The sequence below is a fragment of the Amborella trichopoda genome, chromosome 9 (genome assembly GCF_054954075.1).
Source record: "Amborella trichopoda isolate Santa Cruz 75 chromosome 9, AtrichopodaSantaCruz75HAP2 v2.0, whole genome shotgun sequence".
Taxonomy (NCBI): domain Eukaryota; kingdom Viridiplantae; phylum Streptophyta; class Magnoliopsida; order Amborellales; family Amborellaceae; genus Amborella; species Amborella trichopoda.
Genome location: NC_142344.1, coordinates 16,676,022 through 16,691,778, shown reverse-complemented (window position 1 = coordinate 16,691,778; position 15,757 = coordinate 16,676,022). Strand labels below are relative to the sequence as shown.

Genomic DNA, 15,757 nt, shown 5'->3' with positions numbered 1-15,757 from the left:
CTATCTCTATAGTCCAATGCAATTAACATTTAAAATAAATGAAGCCATTGCCTTCATTAAATTAAATAGAGCAGAAGAGAATATGAAGTGACCACCATGCACTTGTAAACTATACTAGCATTTTAGAAACCTAGTATAGTACATTGAAGGTTGTAGGATTAGCCAAACCCAAAATGCCAAATAGTTAATTTCTTGGTCATAAGCGCCTTGTCCCTTGAAACCCAATATTACTTGGTTATCATATACTTTAAGAAGTCCACTAAATATGATAGAATGGCTTAACACGAGTGGAGCATCTATCATCTTGAGAAAAAGTGAACTGGAAGCTCTGTATGATATTGTAGAATTTGCTTGTGGCCTCGTGCGATTGATCTTTGTTCCTATGCTAAAGAAGAGAAAAAACATTAACTCAACGTTTTGAAGGATTATGCTTATTTAGCATTGAACCTCATTTTTCTGAATTGGCTAGTCTTTAATACCATAATTGTTGGAAACGCCTGACATTCGAAATCGATTTAGGAATCGGAAGTGCGGAATCTCGAGCTGCTAGAAGATTCCTATTGTTTGGAATTGCATTTGTACAATGCATAATGCAAGAATCCAGATTCTTGCTTTATGAGAATCGTGTTTTAACAAGAATGGAATTGAGATCCCGACCTTTTTGGAATTCGCACCAACCTTATTGAAATTAAGATTCATATTTCATAACCTTTTTAAATCTAGTTTCAACCCATTTAGAATCGAGATTACTTCCGTTATTGAATTATGCGCCAATTTTTTAAATTGCGGGATGCGGCCAAAAGCGGTGGGGCGGCCCATGCGGCGATGCGGCCTGGATGCGGGTGCATCACGGCGACGCGGTCAATAAATGTAAAAAAATTCTAAAAAATCTAAAAAAATAGGTTAATGCATAGAAAAAAAATATATGGAGGTGATATATGTGATAGTAGGTATTTTAGTTTAATGATTAACTTCAAAATTATTAGCTATTATTAGCTATCGGAGATTCTGTATCTAGTTATCCACTATCCCCTGATAGAAACGAGAAACTTGAAACTAGCTTCATAAAACATTCAACAATCAACAACTATAAGCACAAATTTGCACTATAAGCACAAAAGCACAACTAGCAACAACCATAAGCCCAAAATAGTGATATTACAAACCAAAAGTCAAGCTTAAGAAGAGTTAATAGTTAATAACTTAATACAATCATCCATTTTGAGAGTCAATTTTGAAATTTGAAGTCAAATTTTGCCCCGCAATTCTTATTACAAATTCACCCTAACATCCTGAAATTAACAATCAAAAGCATCAAATCAACATCCAAGTATCAAACAACCGCCAAATCGCAGATTTGAATGAAAAATAAATTTCCACCAAAATTTTTTTCCCTTGATTTGATGCAAAAAAAGCCACAAAAGTGGCTGGAAATCATCGTTTAAGGGGTTTAAAACCCCCCCCAAACAGTTTCCCCCATTTTTGAATGGTCAAAAAGACCATTTTGCCCCTCCTCGAGGGGCAAAATAAAAAACATTTCGACAGAAGGGGATGCGGTGCGATGCGGCCTGATGCAGTGCATATGCGGGCGCACAGGTCAAAAGCACATATGCGGTCAGTTCTGATGCGGAGCCCACCGCATACCGCATGATGCGGCTGCATATGCGGCGATGCGGCCGCATTTTAAAACAATGTTATGCACCCAACGACTTGGACACACAAAATGAGTTCCATAGGACCAAAGTTTTGAGGTTCTAGAGTATACTTAATCAAGAATTCCTTAGTATTGGAATCGATATATTGGGTTTGCTTAGTTAGGGTTTCCTTAGTATTGGAGTCGAGATCCTCAACAATCCTAAAGATCTCAACAAGGTTTCCGTCAGGTATTGAAATCAATGTATTGGATGGCCTTACTGAGGTTTGAATGGAATAAAGAATGCAAAAATACTTGATTTGTTGATAATGAAGATAAAAAAAAAAAAATTATTAATTTTGGGTGCTCAGAATTTAGGAATCACATTAAGTGCAGTTTGTTAGACACCGATCATATATTCAATAATAAAAAATTTGAAATAGGAGAATGTTTCACTACTCCACTAGGGAAATCGTGTTTGGTGTTTACAAAACATACAAATATTATATTATTTATATTTGAAAAAGAGATTTTTTTAATGCGATTTTGTTTTTGATATGTATACTTGAAAATGAGATTTTATTTTGTCTTTGTGATGCTCTATGTTGTAACCTGTTGGAATTGAATTGAACCCAATACTCTTTAAGAGGTAGTCAGCAAGTTATAGCATTATTATAAAAGAAAGTTGTGCATAGCACTCTCAGAAAAGCAAGTTGTGTAAGAAACCCTAAATTTATTTTACAACATACTACTTAGTTGACATGATGTATACTTTGTACATGATTCCAGAAAAATCAGTTCAAGATTATATAAAGGTGGAAACAAGATTTCACGTTGATCAAATAACACCTATGAACAGCGGTAATTGATGCTATGGGATTTGGATTCCAACAAAATCGAACCGAGATTCAATAAACATGAATCGAGATTCCTAACTTTATGGAAACGGGCTCCTAGGAGATTCCTTGATGGAATTGCTGAAATTGGGATTCCAAAATAGAATCGCCACTTGGGATGCGATATTCCAGTAACTATGTCTAATACTGTGGAAAACTTTCAATTGAGTGAGAATTTTTAGTATGATATCATAAGGTCTTTAGTCTTACATACAGCTTGAGAAAAAGAGAGCAAGAAATTCTGCAAGAGGTTTTAGACTTTTCTGGTGCGACAGATTTTCAATCCTATGCTACGGAAGAGCAAAAAAAGGACCTCGAGTTTTTGAAGGATAATTTGTTATCTAACACTGATCCTCATTTTCTTTTGCTGGGCCTTCTAGGCTCTAAAACCATTGCAAACCTTCCATTGGGTGAGAGATAATTGTTATCATTATTGGATCATAAGACTCCAAGGGCTTACACACAAGTGGTTTCAGGCACATACCTCAAAGTGCCTTGAAGATTTTGAAATTGAGGTAGATTATAGATTTTGGACGCTGATGGCGAGTCTTCCCAGTCCCGGATCAAATTGCATGGGCAAGTCTTTGAAACTTCAAAAGAAAATTAAGGATGGTTTAGAAGCCAGTGTGTTAAAACAGATGATGCAATTTTTGCCGTACAATAAGGATGGAAAGAAGAGGGCGGTCCTTTCCATATAGAATGTAAAACACTGCTTGTGATCAGTGTTTACATGGACACCCCACAGGGAAAGGGTATGTCAAACCATGCTCCATTTAACCGCCAACACAATGTTAGACATATTGGGTGGAAATGTATTAATTTCACTTCACAAATGAAGCATAAAAAGTACTTAAAAGACTCCTTGAGTCGAACCATACGTGATGCTTGAATTTAACCGCCAACACAAGGTTTGCTAAGATGGATGGACTTTGGTATAGTTTTGAAGTTTGAATTCTGAACACTGGATACCACATATTTTAAACATTATTGTGAGTACCACAACAATTTTGATATTCAGTTATTTCATAAAACAGACTTTGTATAGATCCCCAATCACGAATCCTTGCATGAATAGTTTCAAGTCTTCGAGTCTTGAACATTCGATACCCCAGATTCTAAACATTATTAGGAGTACTAGAACAACTCTGGATCTTTCAGATACTTTATAAAGATGATGTCATATAGATCCCTAATCACTAATCCTTGCATGAGTAGCTACGGATCTGATAGGTGTAACATTGGTTCCCTTGGATGTCTCAATTGGACAAGAACGTCTATACTGACTAGGATGGGTATCTTGTATGCGAAAACTAGCAGTTTCGATAATGGTTGGTGGAAAGATTATAAAAAAGTGAAATATGCATATTTTATGAAAAATATATTTTGATATAAAATAAACTGAAAGGTATCAAAGTTTAGAAACTTCGTGAATGTTTATTAGTAAATGATGTGATCAAATTTTGACTGTTGAAAATATAATTTTCAACAATCTATGCAGCAACAAAACTAAAACAAAAGAGGAATTCCAAAACGATAGTGGAGGAAAAGTAATTTTGCTGAACTTCATTGCTTGCAATGAAAAAAATGTAATTTTGATGAATTATGGTCAAGGATTGTGGGGTTCTGTGGATGCTTTCTAAAATCCCAATTACTTTGATGCTCCATTGAAACCTCAAAACATACTGAAGTTGAATGAAATATGCTGAATTACGTTCTAATAAGCTATTGGCAGTAATTTTTGAAAACTGAGAACTTAATGTCATAAATATAAACTATTTCCTATTTTTTAGGAATGAATTGCTAAAAGCAACATGTTTGGTGTTGAAGACAATTCAGATGAACCTGAACTCTTTTCACTCCGTCTCCTTAATGCCTTTTAAAGTGTGGGATCTCGAATTTTCAAGTATTGGTTTTGTCCTAGAAAAAAGTGAAGTATTCTATTTGAGGGAAACTTACTTGGGCTATGTTGTCTCAGCATTTTTTTCCAATAAATCAAATTATTTGAACTAATCAAAGTTCGAATTTTCCTCTGAAATTCTGCAAAGGCCAGGAGTGAGTTTTTGGACTTCTTTAATTAGGTCTGGGTCATTCCAAGCTGACTCAACTTGGCCTGACATTTTAAGAGTGTCTTTGGAAGGCCCTCTGTTGTGTTTTTCCTCTATGCATCTGACTATAAAAAATGACATTATTACACTAGGAGAGTCCCTGTGGTATCAAAACGAACTGCAAAAATCATGTTTCTCGCAGTGTGCTAGGAATTAGTTCATACACACCTATTTCTAAGGCTACTGCATTCTGGGATTTTTTAGTATTGCTTTCTGATCAGATTACATTCCCATCCTCCCTTTGCTGGAAAATGAGGCCTAAATATTGTCTGCACCTGTGGAAGTTTGTGCGGCTTATGTTGGTTTTTTGCTCACACGTTTGTGCATTTTTGCATGTATCCCCTGCATATAGAATGTGAGATATCTGTGCATATGTATATATTTATATGCAAAAATAAATCTCTATATCTAGCTTTCTTGCAACTTGTGTTGGACAATGATTGACTACTAAATTTATACTAGCCATATTGAAATTTGGGGATTTTCTTGTTTATCTTCTATATCTGTGTGTAATATCTCAGAGATACTGTTTGGGAGAGCATCAGATATGCCTGAGAGAGGTTTTCATACAATTTTCATTGGAAAGAGGTTTTGATATGCTTTCCTCCAATGGTCTATGCCTAGTTGTATCTCTTTACTCTCTCATCTTTTCATGGGAGGGTTCTCATTATGCATGCTACGTCAGTTCATTGAAGATTACTAATATTTAGTGGTAACTGGATTGTAAGTTTTTTTCACTGTTGACATGCTATGTTTAGATGATTGGAACACCTGCAGGAAATGTCTTCCCTCTGGAGTGTCACATTCTAGAACTTCTTTTTGAATCCCATTTACTTGTTAAATGGGATTCCTGAACTTCAGTGTATGGTTCATTTATGTCGGCAACATCGCTGATTTTGTCCCATGAATCAGATATTATCATGTAATGCATCCTGCAAAGCCTTGTCAGTTTATATGACGGTTCAACATTCAGCTTTTCTTTACACATGGAATGTCAGTCATGAGAATCATGGCATGATGTTACTTTGTGAGCTCTACTTGTTTATCATTTCCTTTTCGGTGGCTCCGTTACAAACTCATGCTGATCCTTGTTTTATGGCGTGGTTGCTTCTTGTCACTGGAACTGGGTGTGCTATTCATTAAAAGTTCACTTATTTTCTATTGTACAAAACTGCAGGCTGTTTTTAAGCAGTTTGGAGGTGGAGGATATGGAGGATCAGATAATGTGATTACAGATGAGGCCGAACTTCAACAACATCAGAAACTTGAGAAGCTTTACATTTCTACCCGTGCGGGCAAGGTTTGCATGTGTTTTTGTTATTTTGATTTGTTCTCTTTCTGATTATAATATCTAGCTGATCTTTTAAAATTAAGAATTTAGAATTTCTAAACTCTGTAATGTTTTCAGCATTTTCAAAGAGATATTGTTCGCGGTGTGGAAGGTTTCATTGTTACAGGATCTAAACAAGTAGAGATTGGTACGTTCGAATTTTTTGATGTTCTCATTGTCTTCCTAGTCTGAACATGGCCATGGATATCTGATATTCTGTTCCTGCAGGCACTAAATTGTCCGAAGATAGTCGAAAATATGGCAATGAGAATTCTTGTACCAGTGGTGGGACATTAGCGAAAGCTGCTTTAAGTTATGCAAGAGGTCGTGCTCAAATAGAAAAAGAACGTGGGAATCTTCACAAGGCCTTGGGCACTCAGGTTCTTTTCTGTTCCTTCTGCTCCCGCAATTATGTGTGTTCTAACATAGCCACATGTAGTGTGGGGGAGGGAGGGTGGGTTGGTTTGGGATGCGTGACTATCAAATACGACCTTGTTCTTGATTATTTTTTCTGAAGACTCGGCAATTGGAAGGAATGATGGGAGAGGAAGGTTTGGGTCTTTGACTATAAAAATACTATAAAATATAGCATTTTTGCACTAATCATATACTTAGTCATTGCCTGTTAGCTGTTGTTGGCAATAGTAGGATCATTGAAGACACATACAGATTCGGTCCTAAAGAGACATGTGGGCTTAGCGTGCCTTCAAAATTTTCTCGTGTTAGAACTTAGCTCACCATTTGTGCTTTATGGTTCTTTCCGGTCATGCTATTTTCCTATAAATTTATCTTTTATGAAGGTATACTGATTTTCTATTCAGGTTGCGGAGCCATTGAGAGCAATGGTATTGGGAGCTCCACTAGAGGATGCTCGACATCTTGCTCAACGCTATGACAGAATGCGTCAGGAAGCTGAGGCCCAGGTACAATCTCATCAGTATCTTACATTTGACATGGTACAAAATTTTCACATCACTCTTTTTGTTTTATCATGCTGTTTGTTTCACAGGTTTAACTTGTAGGGAATATTTTGATGGAAAGTGGTTGCTTTTATTGTGATGTCTCAAGTGGTGTTGTTCCTGCCTTCATCAATGTCTAAAATTGTTTCCCATCGTCAGTGTTTTAAAAAGCGGTCCGCCCAGTGCCTGGGAGGCTGCCAAGGCAGTCTAGAAGGCATGGGCGCATCACTCAGGCCTAGGCGGTCAAATTAAATGGATATCTCTGGGCGCCTGCCTGAACCCGCTTAGGCGGCTGCCCAGGGCCTGTGCCCCGCCCAGGGGCGGACATGCGACTCCTTGAGGGTATTTTTTGATCATTTTGTTTAATATTAAAGGGGCAAAGGTTCATTTGAAACTTAAAACCCATTAGAAACTATTTTAGAGAGAGAAAACCTTAAAAAAAAAAACTTTCTACTGAACTGCCCAGGTTTTGGGCGCCCACCTAGGCGCTGGGCGGCTTGGACCTTCCCGACTACCTTGGTGCCGCCTAGTGGTCTATTCCATAGAATAGTTGATAGTAACATTGAGAAAGGCTCTAAACCTTAGTTATATTGAATTTTTGGTTATTATCATCATATTGAGACTTTGATCAGGCTATTGAAGTATCTAAGCGCCAAATGAAAGTGAGGGAAGGCACAGGAAATGTGGATAATAGTGCAAAGCTAGATGCAGCAGAAGCAAAGCTGCATGAACTTAAGTCAAATATGGCAGTTTTGGGTAAAGAAGCTGCAGCTGCAATGGCTGCTGTTGAAGCCCAACAGCAAAGGTTAACTCTCCAACGTCTTATTGCAATGGTAATAGCATTTTTTCATGATTCGCAGTATCATAAAAGTTCAGAAACTTCATGAGCATTATCATTTTATTAGACTTTTATTTTTTTAGGTTGAGTCAGAGCGCACTTTTCATCAAAGAGTTCTTCAAATCCTTGATCAGCTTGAAGGAGACGTATGTGACAAAATTATTTAACCTCAATGTGGTGCCACTTGGTATTGTGCAGTGCTAAGTAATTCTAGTTTAATTGTACAAGATACAAATCACCAGCTGTTCTATTACAATTTACAGATGGCATCCGAACGCCACAGGATTGAAGCTTCTCCTAACCCAGTTCTGGATAATCCGCCACCTCCATCATATGAAGAGGCCAACGGCTTGTTTACTTCCCAAAGCCCAAATTATGATGTGCCAAGTGACAGTTCTTCCTACTTCTTAGGCGAGGTAGCAATTTTTCTTTTTTATTTGCTTTCTTCTCTCATTGGAACTTAGATTGAGAATGCGCTTCTATTTGTACCATGTTTACTTTCTTTGTGGAGCAGGTTATGCATCCTTATCGTGCTGAGTCAGATGTAGAGCTGAGTTTGTCAGTTGGTGACTATGTCGTTGTTCGTAAGGTTTGCATGTCTTTCTTTAGATATTGCTTTTGGTTATTGACATTGATTCAAATAAAAAAAAGGAAATGTTACGCACGAGTATCGTTGTTTATATCCTCTATAAGTAATACATAGGGAGTGTTACTTTCACCTTTCTACATTGAGAAATTTATTTGTAAGATTTATCATAAGCTTGCTTAATTTAAATTATATGGAAGGATCACTCTAGGATTCCCACGCTAGTGTATGACATGGTTATCAAATGCAATAGGATGGTACTAGTTGATATTTCTGGTCTTCTTTGATTGCTTAAACACTGTATATGACAGTTATTAAATGCAATATATTATCACTATGGCAAGAATTTTTCAACCTGTTTCTTGCAAGCTTTTTGGATGAGTAGGATATATGCCAAATTGTACCTAAAGCTCTATAGTTCTGTGGCTTCTCCACTGATTTCTTCCCCTTGATTTTACTGGAGCCAGAATTAGATTCTGCTATCATTTGTACTCCTGTCAAATGTTTGTAGTATGTCAACCTGTTTCTTCCCCTTGATTTTTTGTTGCTTCATGTCCTATTGAATTCTCGTAATTTTTTCATGTGTACCCTTTCTTCCATATCTTTTTATTAAACCTATTCTGTGGAGTCCTATAAAAAAACAAAAATTGAAGTTTATATTCTTCTACATTCTGTCTATAGGTTCTGTTTGGATGGATAGTTGCACAAGACACTATTTACTCAAGCATCATCTTTTCCCATAATTTTAGCATGCGCATCAACCAGTTAGCCAGTTAATGTTTGTTGGTTAAACCTTTACTTCCAAGTGTTTTAATGCATTGAAGCTCTAGTGTCTACGTGGTTCACCTTGTGATGATCTCTAAGGCGTGCCACATTCCTAATGTTGTTTAGGAGAACCAAATTTGTCTCATGAACAAATTCGAATATATATATATATATATTTTGAAGTTAACATCATGAACAAATTACTAAAAAAATAGACTGCCACGTAGATTTGACCAAGTTCACACCATTTAATGATTCCCATGCATGCTAAAGCATTATAATTCCAAGAAATGCTCGTGAGAAGTGAGGTGTTATGGATGCCCCCAGACTGGGTGCTTCTTTTGAAAAAAATAGAAAGAGAAGAGAAAAGGGAAAAATAGCGAAGGAGGAGAGGGGGTGACAGAAGAACGAGGGGGAGAGAAAAAAGGGATTGGGCTACAGGCAGGTTTCTGTGCGAGGAGGCCCCTTTGCCAGAGAATCCGTGTTAAGTGTTATCCTCCTGCCAGATATGACAGCAGATGTCACGAAGATGCCTGGGTAAAACTAGTAGCAAGGCACTAGGGGTATTGGCATCCCTTATTAGCTCATCGAATAAAGTTAGCATTGGCCCCCTCCTTAATGACCTCATTGCCTTAGGGGGGTTGAATCTGGAGAGACCTTTGAGCAAGGTGTTTGTCTTCGCCCAAGTGGAATAGCCATAGCCAAGGAAGCCAATTGATGAGGTAGAGGGAGTATTTCTCTTTGAATCACGAAAAATATCGCCGAAGCCACTCGGGCCAGGGTTACCCAAGGATCATCCATCGAAATTGAGTTTGATCACCCCCTAAGGAGGGGTGCTCCAAAAGAATGATCAGGATAGTTTTAATGCGTAGAAAGTAATGATGTCTACCCAATGTGAAGTGAAGTTTGTCTCCGAGAAAGATGAACAGTTTTTGTTGGAAGCCCAATAGGTGGCTATGTTGTGAGAGAATTCAACAATGCAAGGTATTTTGGTGGATCCCTGTGAAAATTCTTGAATTCCTCTCGTGCCATATTGACCATAAATTTGCCATGACAGAAGCTCTCCAAAGAAAAATGCTGACAATAGGGTTTGGGGGGGAGTAGAAAGCTAAAAAGAGTAGATAAATGGATTGGGGGTTGGGGGTTGGCTTGCATCTAGTTAAAATCCTTGAGTTTTGTAGCCCAAAGGTGTGAGGCAATAGTGCAGTGGAGGAAGAGGTATTCAATGCATCTCTCAGCGTCGAAGCATAAGCAGCAATACGTAGCTACAGGGAGGCCTCTCTTTTGAAGCTGGTCTACCGTGAGGTTATGATCGAGGATAGCGAGCCAACTGAAGGCTTGAATCTTGGGTGGTATGGGGGAACCCCAAACTTTGTGTTGGGGTTTGGATGGGGTGAAAGAGGTGATAGAATTTTGGGGGGAGACCTTAAAAACATCGGACATGGGAGAGGAGAGAAAGGGGAGGGGGGGTTAGGTCAAAGATTTGGAGGGATGGTTTTGTCATTTCCAAGATTCTGGCCAAGGGCAAAATGGATCATTATGCAAAAAAATGGAATTGATTATTTTATTCATTTTAATGTTATCTTTTAGCAATTTTGTTGTCTTTTGGTCATCCACCCTTGTTTTTGTGAAGATCATATATAAGTTTTCTACACCATTTGTAACCTAAGTAAGAAAGAAATTGGAAAGAAGAGACAAAAGTTCTAGGCTTTGCACCTTTGAGCTTAAGTTTTTACTTCTTACTTCAAGAGAGAGGAGAGAGAATACTTTGGCATTGAGAGGAATACCCTTAGACTCTCAAATTTCCATACCCTAAACTTCCAAACCTCCCACTTCCTACTTCCATACTCCATACTTCCTACACCACACCATATTCTACACCCTAGACCACTCATCTCAACCCATTCTATCCTAGCCCTCACTTAACCTTACCATACATCTTAGTCCTCACCATATCACACCATAAACCATAGACCACCTATCTTAACACACACATCCTAGACCACCCATCTTGACCCATACACCTTAGCCCCCACTTAACCTATACACATTAGTCCACCCTAGACACCCAACCTTGCACCCTAACCCTCTACCCAAAGACCTAAATCCCTTTGAAGAGCACCTCAAGGACCGTTGGGAGCACACCTGTCCGCCGAGTCTAACCCTTCGCCCCACTTGCTAAGTACTCGGTCACTTTCTCTCTCCCTTCTTTTTCTCTCTCTTTCCTTCTTTTTCTCTCTCTTTCTCACTCCTCACCTGAGAGCTAGGTGGCTAGGCCGCCTAGTTCCTTTCCCCCTCTTTTTCCCTCTTTTTCTCTCTCTCTGTCATCCCTTAGAGAGCCAGGCAGCTGGGCTGCCCAACTCCCCTTTCTCTCTCTCTCTCTCTCTTGGAGAGCCAACGGCTGGGCCGCACAACTCCACCTCTCCCTCTCTTCTTCCTCTCTCCTCGCTCTTTTCCCCTCACTTGGAGAGCCAAGTGGCTGGGCTTCCCAGCTCCTCTCTCTCCCTCGTTTCTCATTCTTTCACTGTCTTTCTCCTCTCTCTCCCCATCTCAAAAGGAAAGCGACTAGGGGGCCCCCCTTTCTTTCTCTCCCTCTTTTTTCTCTCTCCTCTTCCCCTTTTTCTCACTCTTATCAAGAGTGAGGCGGCTAGGCCCCCCCATCCCTCTCTCTCTCTCTTTTCTTTCTATCTCTCACTCTCTTTTACTCTCCTTATCTCTCTCTCTCTTCTTGTCATTTTCTTTACTCTCATTCATTTCTATTTTAAATACACTCTATTGAGGAGGTTTGAGCATTAGGCTGACATTGGGGCTTTTTAGCACCTAAGAAGTATGCATCTTTTGGCATGCCTCCGGGGTATTAGAATTAGGCCTAGTACCTTTTTTGGGTTAATCGGTAAAGCCTCTTGGGAGAAGCGATGTCGGAAGGTCACAAAATCATATAGTGCCTATTTTTCTCTCCCTCCCCCCCTCTCCTCATACAGTCTTGGGCATTAGGCTAATCTTGGGGCTTTCTATGGCCCAAGTTTGCGTCTCTTGCCACACCTCCAGGGTATTAGGCTTTGGCCTAGGACCTTTTTTAAGTCAACCGGTAAGGTTTCCTGGGGGAGGTGACGTTGGAAGGCTGCAGAATTGAAGAGTGATCGTCTTCCTCCCCTCTCTTCTTCGTCTTCATCTCTTCTTCTCACCTACCCCTCTTTGCCTCATCCAAGACCCAAGCTTAGCCTACCTAAGCCCATCACCCTAAAACCATCATTAAACGGGACGAATTAAGGATTATCAACCTCGAATCTATTACCAAAGGTGCAAAAGAATCAAGTGTAATGTGATTGGAGAAAGGGAGAGAGACCCAGACGGTGCCGAGATGGCCAGGGGGCTTTCGAATTGATCTAAGAAGCTAGCCGAGCCCAGGTGTGTCCACGAACCCAATTGCATGAGGTAGGCGTTTAAACTCCCTCGCCACCAAAAAACTCTCACTGTTGGCACCTATCTACACACGCACGGTTTTTGAAGGGAGCGATCTCGGGCCGGGCCCCATAAATCGGGTCCTTAGTTGAGAGCTGAGATCAAGGGGAGACCGAGTATGTGGAGGTATATATCGTGCCAAAATTGGTTAAAGGAAGGGGATTCCAACACAAAATTCTTCCATCTGTCTACTGTGATAAGAAAGAGTGACTGTATTATTCTTCTTAAGGATCAAAATGGGTCTTCTGTAGTTACTGAGGTAGATATTGATAATCATATGATTGGTTTCTTTCAAGATCTCTTGGCTCAGGAGAGCAACGTTGATCTTAACTTGGCTAAACAATTGTTTCTCTCTTCTTTGCTAAGCCATCATCAGTAGGAGAAATTAATTATGTTATCATGGAGGACATAAAAGACTGTATTTGGGGTATGAAGAGTGAGTGCCTCACGCCCTGATGGTTTTTCGGTGGAGTTCTATAAGTTTGGTTGGGAGGTGCTCAAGAAGGATCTTCTTCTGACTTTGAATGATTTCTTAAGAAAGGTAAATTTCTTTAACAAATCAATTTCTCTTTTATTTGTTTTATTCTTAAAGTGGATTCTCCTAGTGCTCAATGATCTTATTAACCCTAGACAAGCTGCTTTCTTGAATGGAAGACTTATCACAGATAATATTCTTATTGCAAATGAGTTTAACAGATAATATTCTTATTGCAAATGAGTTTATATCTCTTTGTTATAAGAATTTGAATAAGGCTAAGATATGCTTGCAGCTTAACTTGAGTAGTGCTTATGATAGAGTTTCTTGGGCCATTGTTCTTGAACAATTGCATGCTCTGGGTTTTCCAGATATTTTTTTCTCTTGGTATTGCAAAATGGCTCTGCAAATGGTTACTTTAGGGGGAAAAGAGGTCTTGGGCAAGGGGACCCTTTATCTCGTTATCTCTTTTTGCTAGTCATGGATTTTCTCAGTAGACGATTGGACTTCACAAGTATGCAAGGTATGGTACCTAGGGCATTTCCTTCGGGCTACGATTATGGGGTGTCTCATCTCTTTTATGCTGATGATGTTGTGATTTTTTGCAAAGCCTCTACTACTGTTGCTATTGCTATGAGATCTGTTCTTTCTAATTTTGAATTGACCACAAGCCAAAAATTCAATATTGCAAAAAGCAAAGCATTCTTCTTTGGGGTATTGTAGGGTACCAGATCTATGATTTTGAAGGAGCTTGGTTTCGGTGAAGGGTCCCTACTAGTGAGATATTTAGGTTTGCCTTTATTACATGGTAATTTGAAGCATATTCATTGTCACAGTCTGGTCGGCAAGGCTATTGGCAAGATGGTACATGACAAGCCTTATGTCTGTCTTATGTAGGTCGTTTACAGTTGCTGAAATAAGTTCTCAGTGCATCACCCATCTTCTGGATTCTGTCCTTTATTTTACCAAGACAAACTTGTAATATGATTGAACGGTTGCAAAGGAATTTCTTTTGGGCAGGTGTGGCTGAAAAGAAAGAAGTAGCTCTTGTTAAATTGAAACAGTTTGCCTCACTCAGGAAGGGGTGGGGGGGGGGGTTAGGAGTTTGTGATATTGTTGATTTCAATATTGCAGGGGTGAAGAAACTGGCTTGGAGGATTTTGGCAGACTCCTCATCTTTATTTGCTCGATTTTTAAGGACAGATATTTTAAAATTTTTTCCATATGGGAGTCAAAGAAAAGGTGTTGCTTTTATGCTTGGAATGGTATTTAGCTAGGTTTATCTCATCTGCGGAACAATGTTTGATGGATTATTAGAGATGGTTAGCTTGTGGATTTTTGGGCAGACCCATGGTTATAAGGAAAGTTCATATGGGATTCTTACGGTGCGAATGTACATAACCATCTTTGGATTTTTGTTAGGCCTAAGGTTTCTGACTATATAAAAGGTTCTCCTACGTCTTGGTCCCTTCTTCACCTACATCTGATCACTTGATTAGGATATAGAAAGAGGTCGAGAGTTCTATTATACCCTTACAACCACATAGGGATTCCCTAGTGTGGACCCATTCTACAAATGGACTTTTTTAGATAAAAGAAGGTTGGGATTTTGTTCGACATAAGGAACCCCCTTAGGCTATTTTCATATCACTATGGTCCTCAAAATGTCTTCCCAGAGCTAAATGGTTCGCATGGATGGCCCTTGACTATCGTCTATCCACTACTTCTCCTTTGCAGCAGTGTGGTATCACCCTTGGTGCTTGTATGTCCTTTTTGCAAAAACAGTGCTGGCAGCATCTAACATATATTGTTTCATTATGATTTCTCGCAGGGTGTTTGGAGGTCTGTTGCATACCAATATGGTATGCATTCCATCCATGGTATTTCTATTCCAACAATGTTTAAAAACTGGTTAGCCTTCAGATTCAAATCAAATGGTTTTCTCAATATATGGACTTCTCTATTTTTCACAACCATATGGTTTTTATAGGAAGAGCGCATTCGGAGAGTCTTTCAATAGAGGATAACAAGAAGGGGACAATTGTTCAGACGAATGATTTCTCATATTTGGGAGTTAGCAGATGTTAAAGCTTGGGCTTTCCATTTACAAGAAAAAGCTATCATTGAAAATTTATAGATTCCATGGCGTCAGCAGAAATAAAAAAATCTCACCCCAGTGGCATAGTCTTTTCCTGGTCCCCAATACTTCAAGCTGAATATTGATGAGGTATCTTTTCAGAACCAGGGTCTAGTGTGCGGTGGTGTTGTCATCAGGGATAGTGATGGTGTATTTATTGTTGTGTTTTTTAAACCCTTTGGTATTGCATTTAATAATTACGTATAATTCTTTGCCCTTGAAGAAGGTGTGAATTTCGGCATCCTGCTCCACTACTTTCCTCTTAATATTGAAAGGGACTCATCTTTGCTTGTTAGTGCTACTCAAAACCATTGTTGACCTCCAAGGACGCTATATACGGTTGCAGTCAATTATCTAATCGTGCGTGATCCATTGGCCACATTTTCGTGAGGTCAATATAGCAGGCGTTATTCTTGCGAAGAGGACCACATCATGTTCTGAAGACAATTTGGTGCTTTTATCTTCCAAATTTCATTTTTATTTCTTTATCTCATGATTTTGCATGGTTACCCTATTGTAGGGTTGTAAAGTAATGAGTTGTTTACCTCTATGTTTTTATTAATGAAAAAGG

The 15,757-nt window shown here is 39.0% G+C and overlaps 1 protein-coding gene across 2 annotated transcripts in view; it reads left to right on the top strand.

Annotated features, from left to right (window-relative positions):
- LOC18424512 (SH3 domain-containing protein) overlaps positions 1–15,757 on the top strand; it is a 35,995-nt gene that overhangs the window by 8,974 nt on the left and 11,264 nt on the right. The window contains exons 2-9 of one of the 2 annotated variants that reach the window (XM_006829098.4): positions 5,812–5,934; positions 6,043–6,112; positions 6,193–6,344; positions 6,786–6,887; positions 7,556–7,756; positions 7,845–7,907; positions 8,025–8,177; positions 8,276–8,350. In XM_006829098.4, coding sequence (XP_006829161.1) covers positions 5,812–5,934; positions 6,043–6,112; positions 6,193–6,344; positions 6,786–6,887; positions 7,556–7,756; positions 7,845–7,907; positions 8,025–8,177; positions 8,276–8,350 — 939 coding nt within the window. The remainder of the gene's footprint in view (positions 1–5,811; positions 5,935–6,042; positions 6,113–6,192; positions 6,345–6,785; positions 6,888–7,555; positions 7,757–7,844; positions 7,908–8,024; positions 8,178–8,275; positions 8,351–15,757) is intronic. The other variant, XM_088848511.1, reaches the window with a different exon arrangement.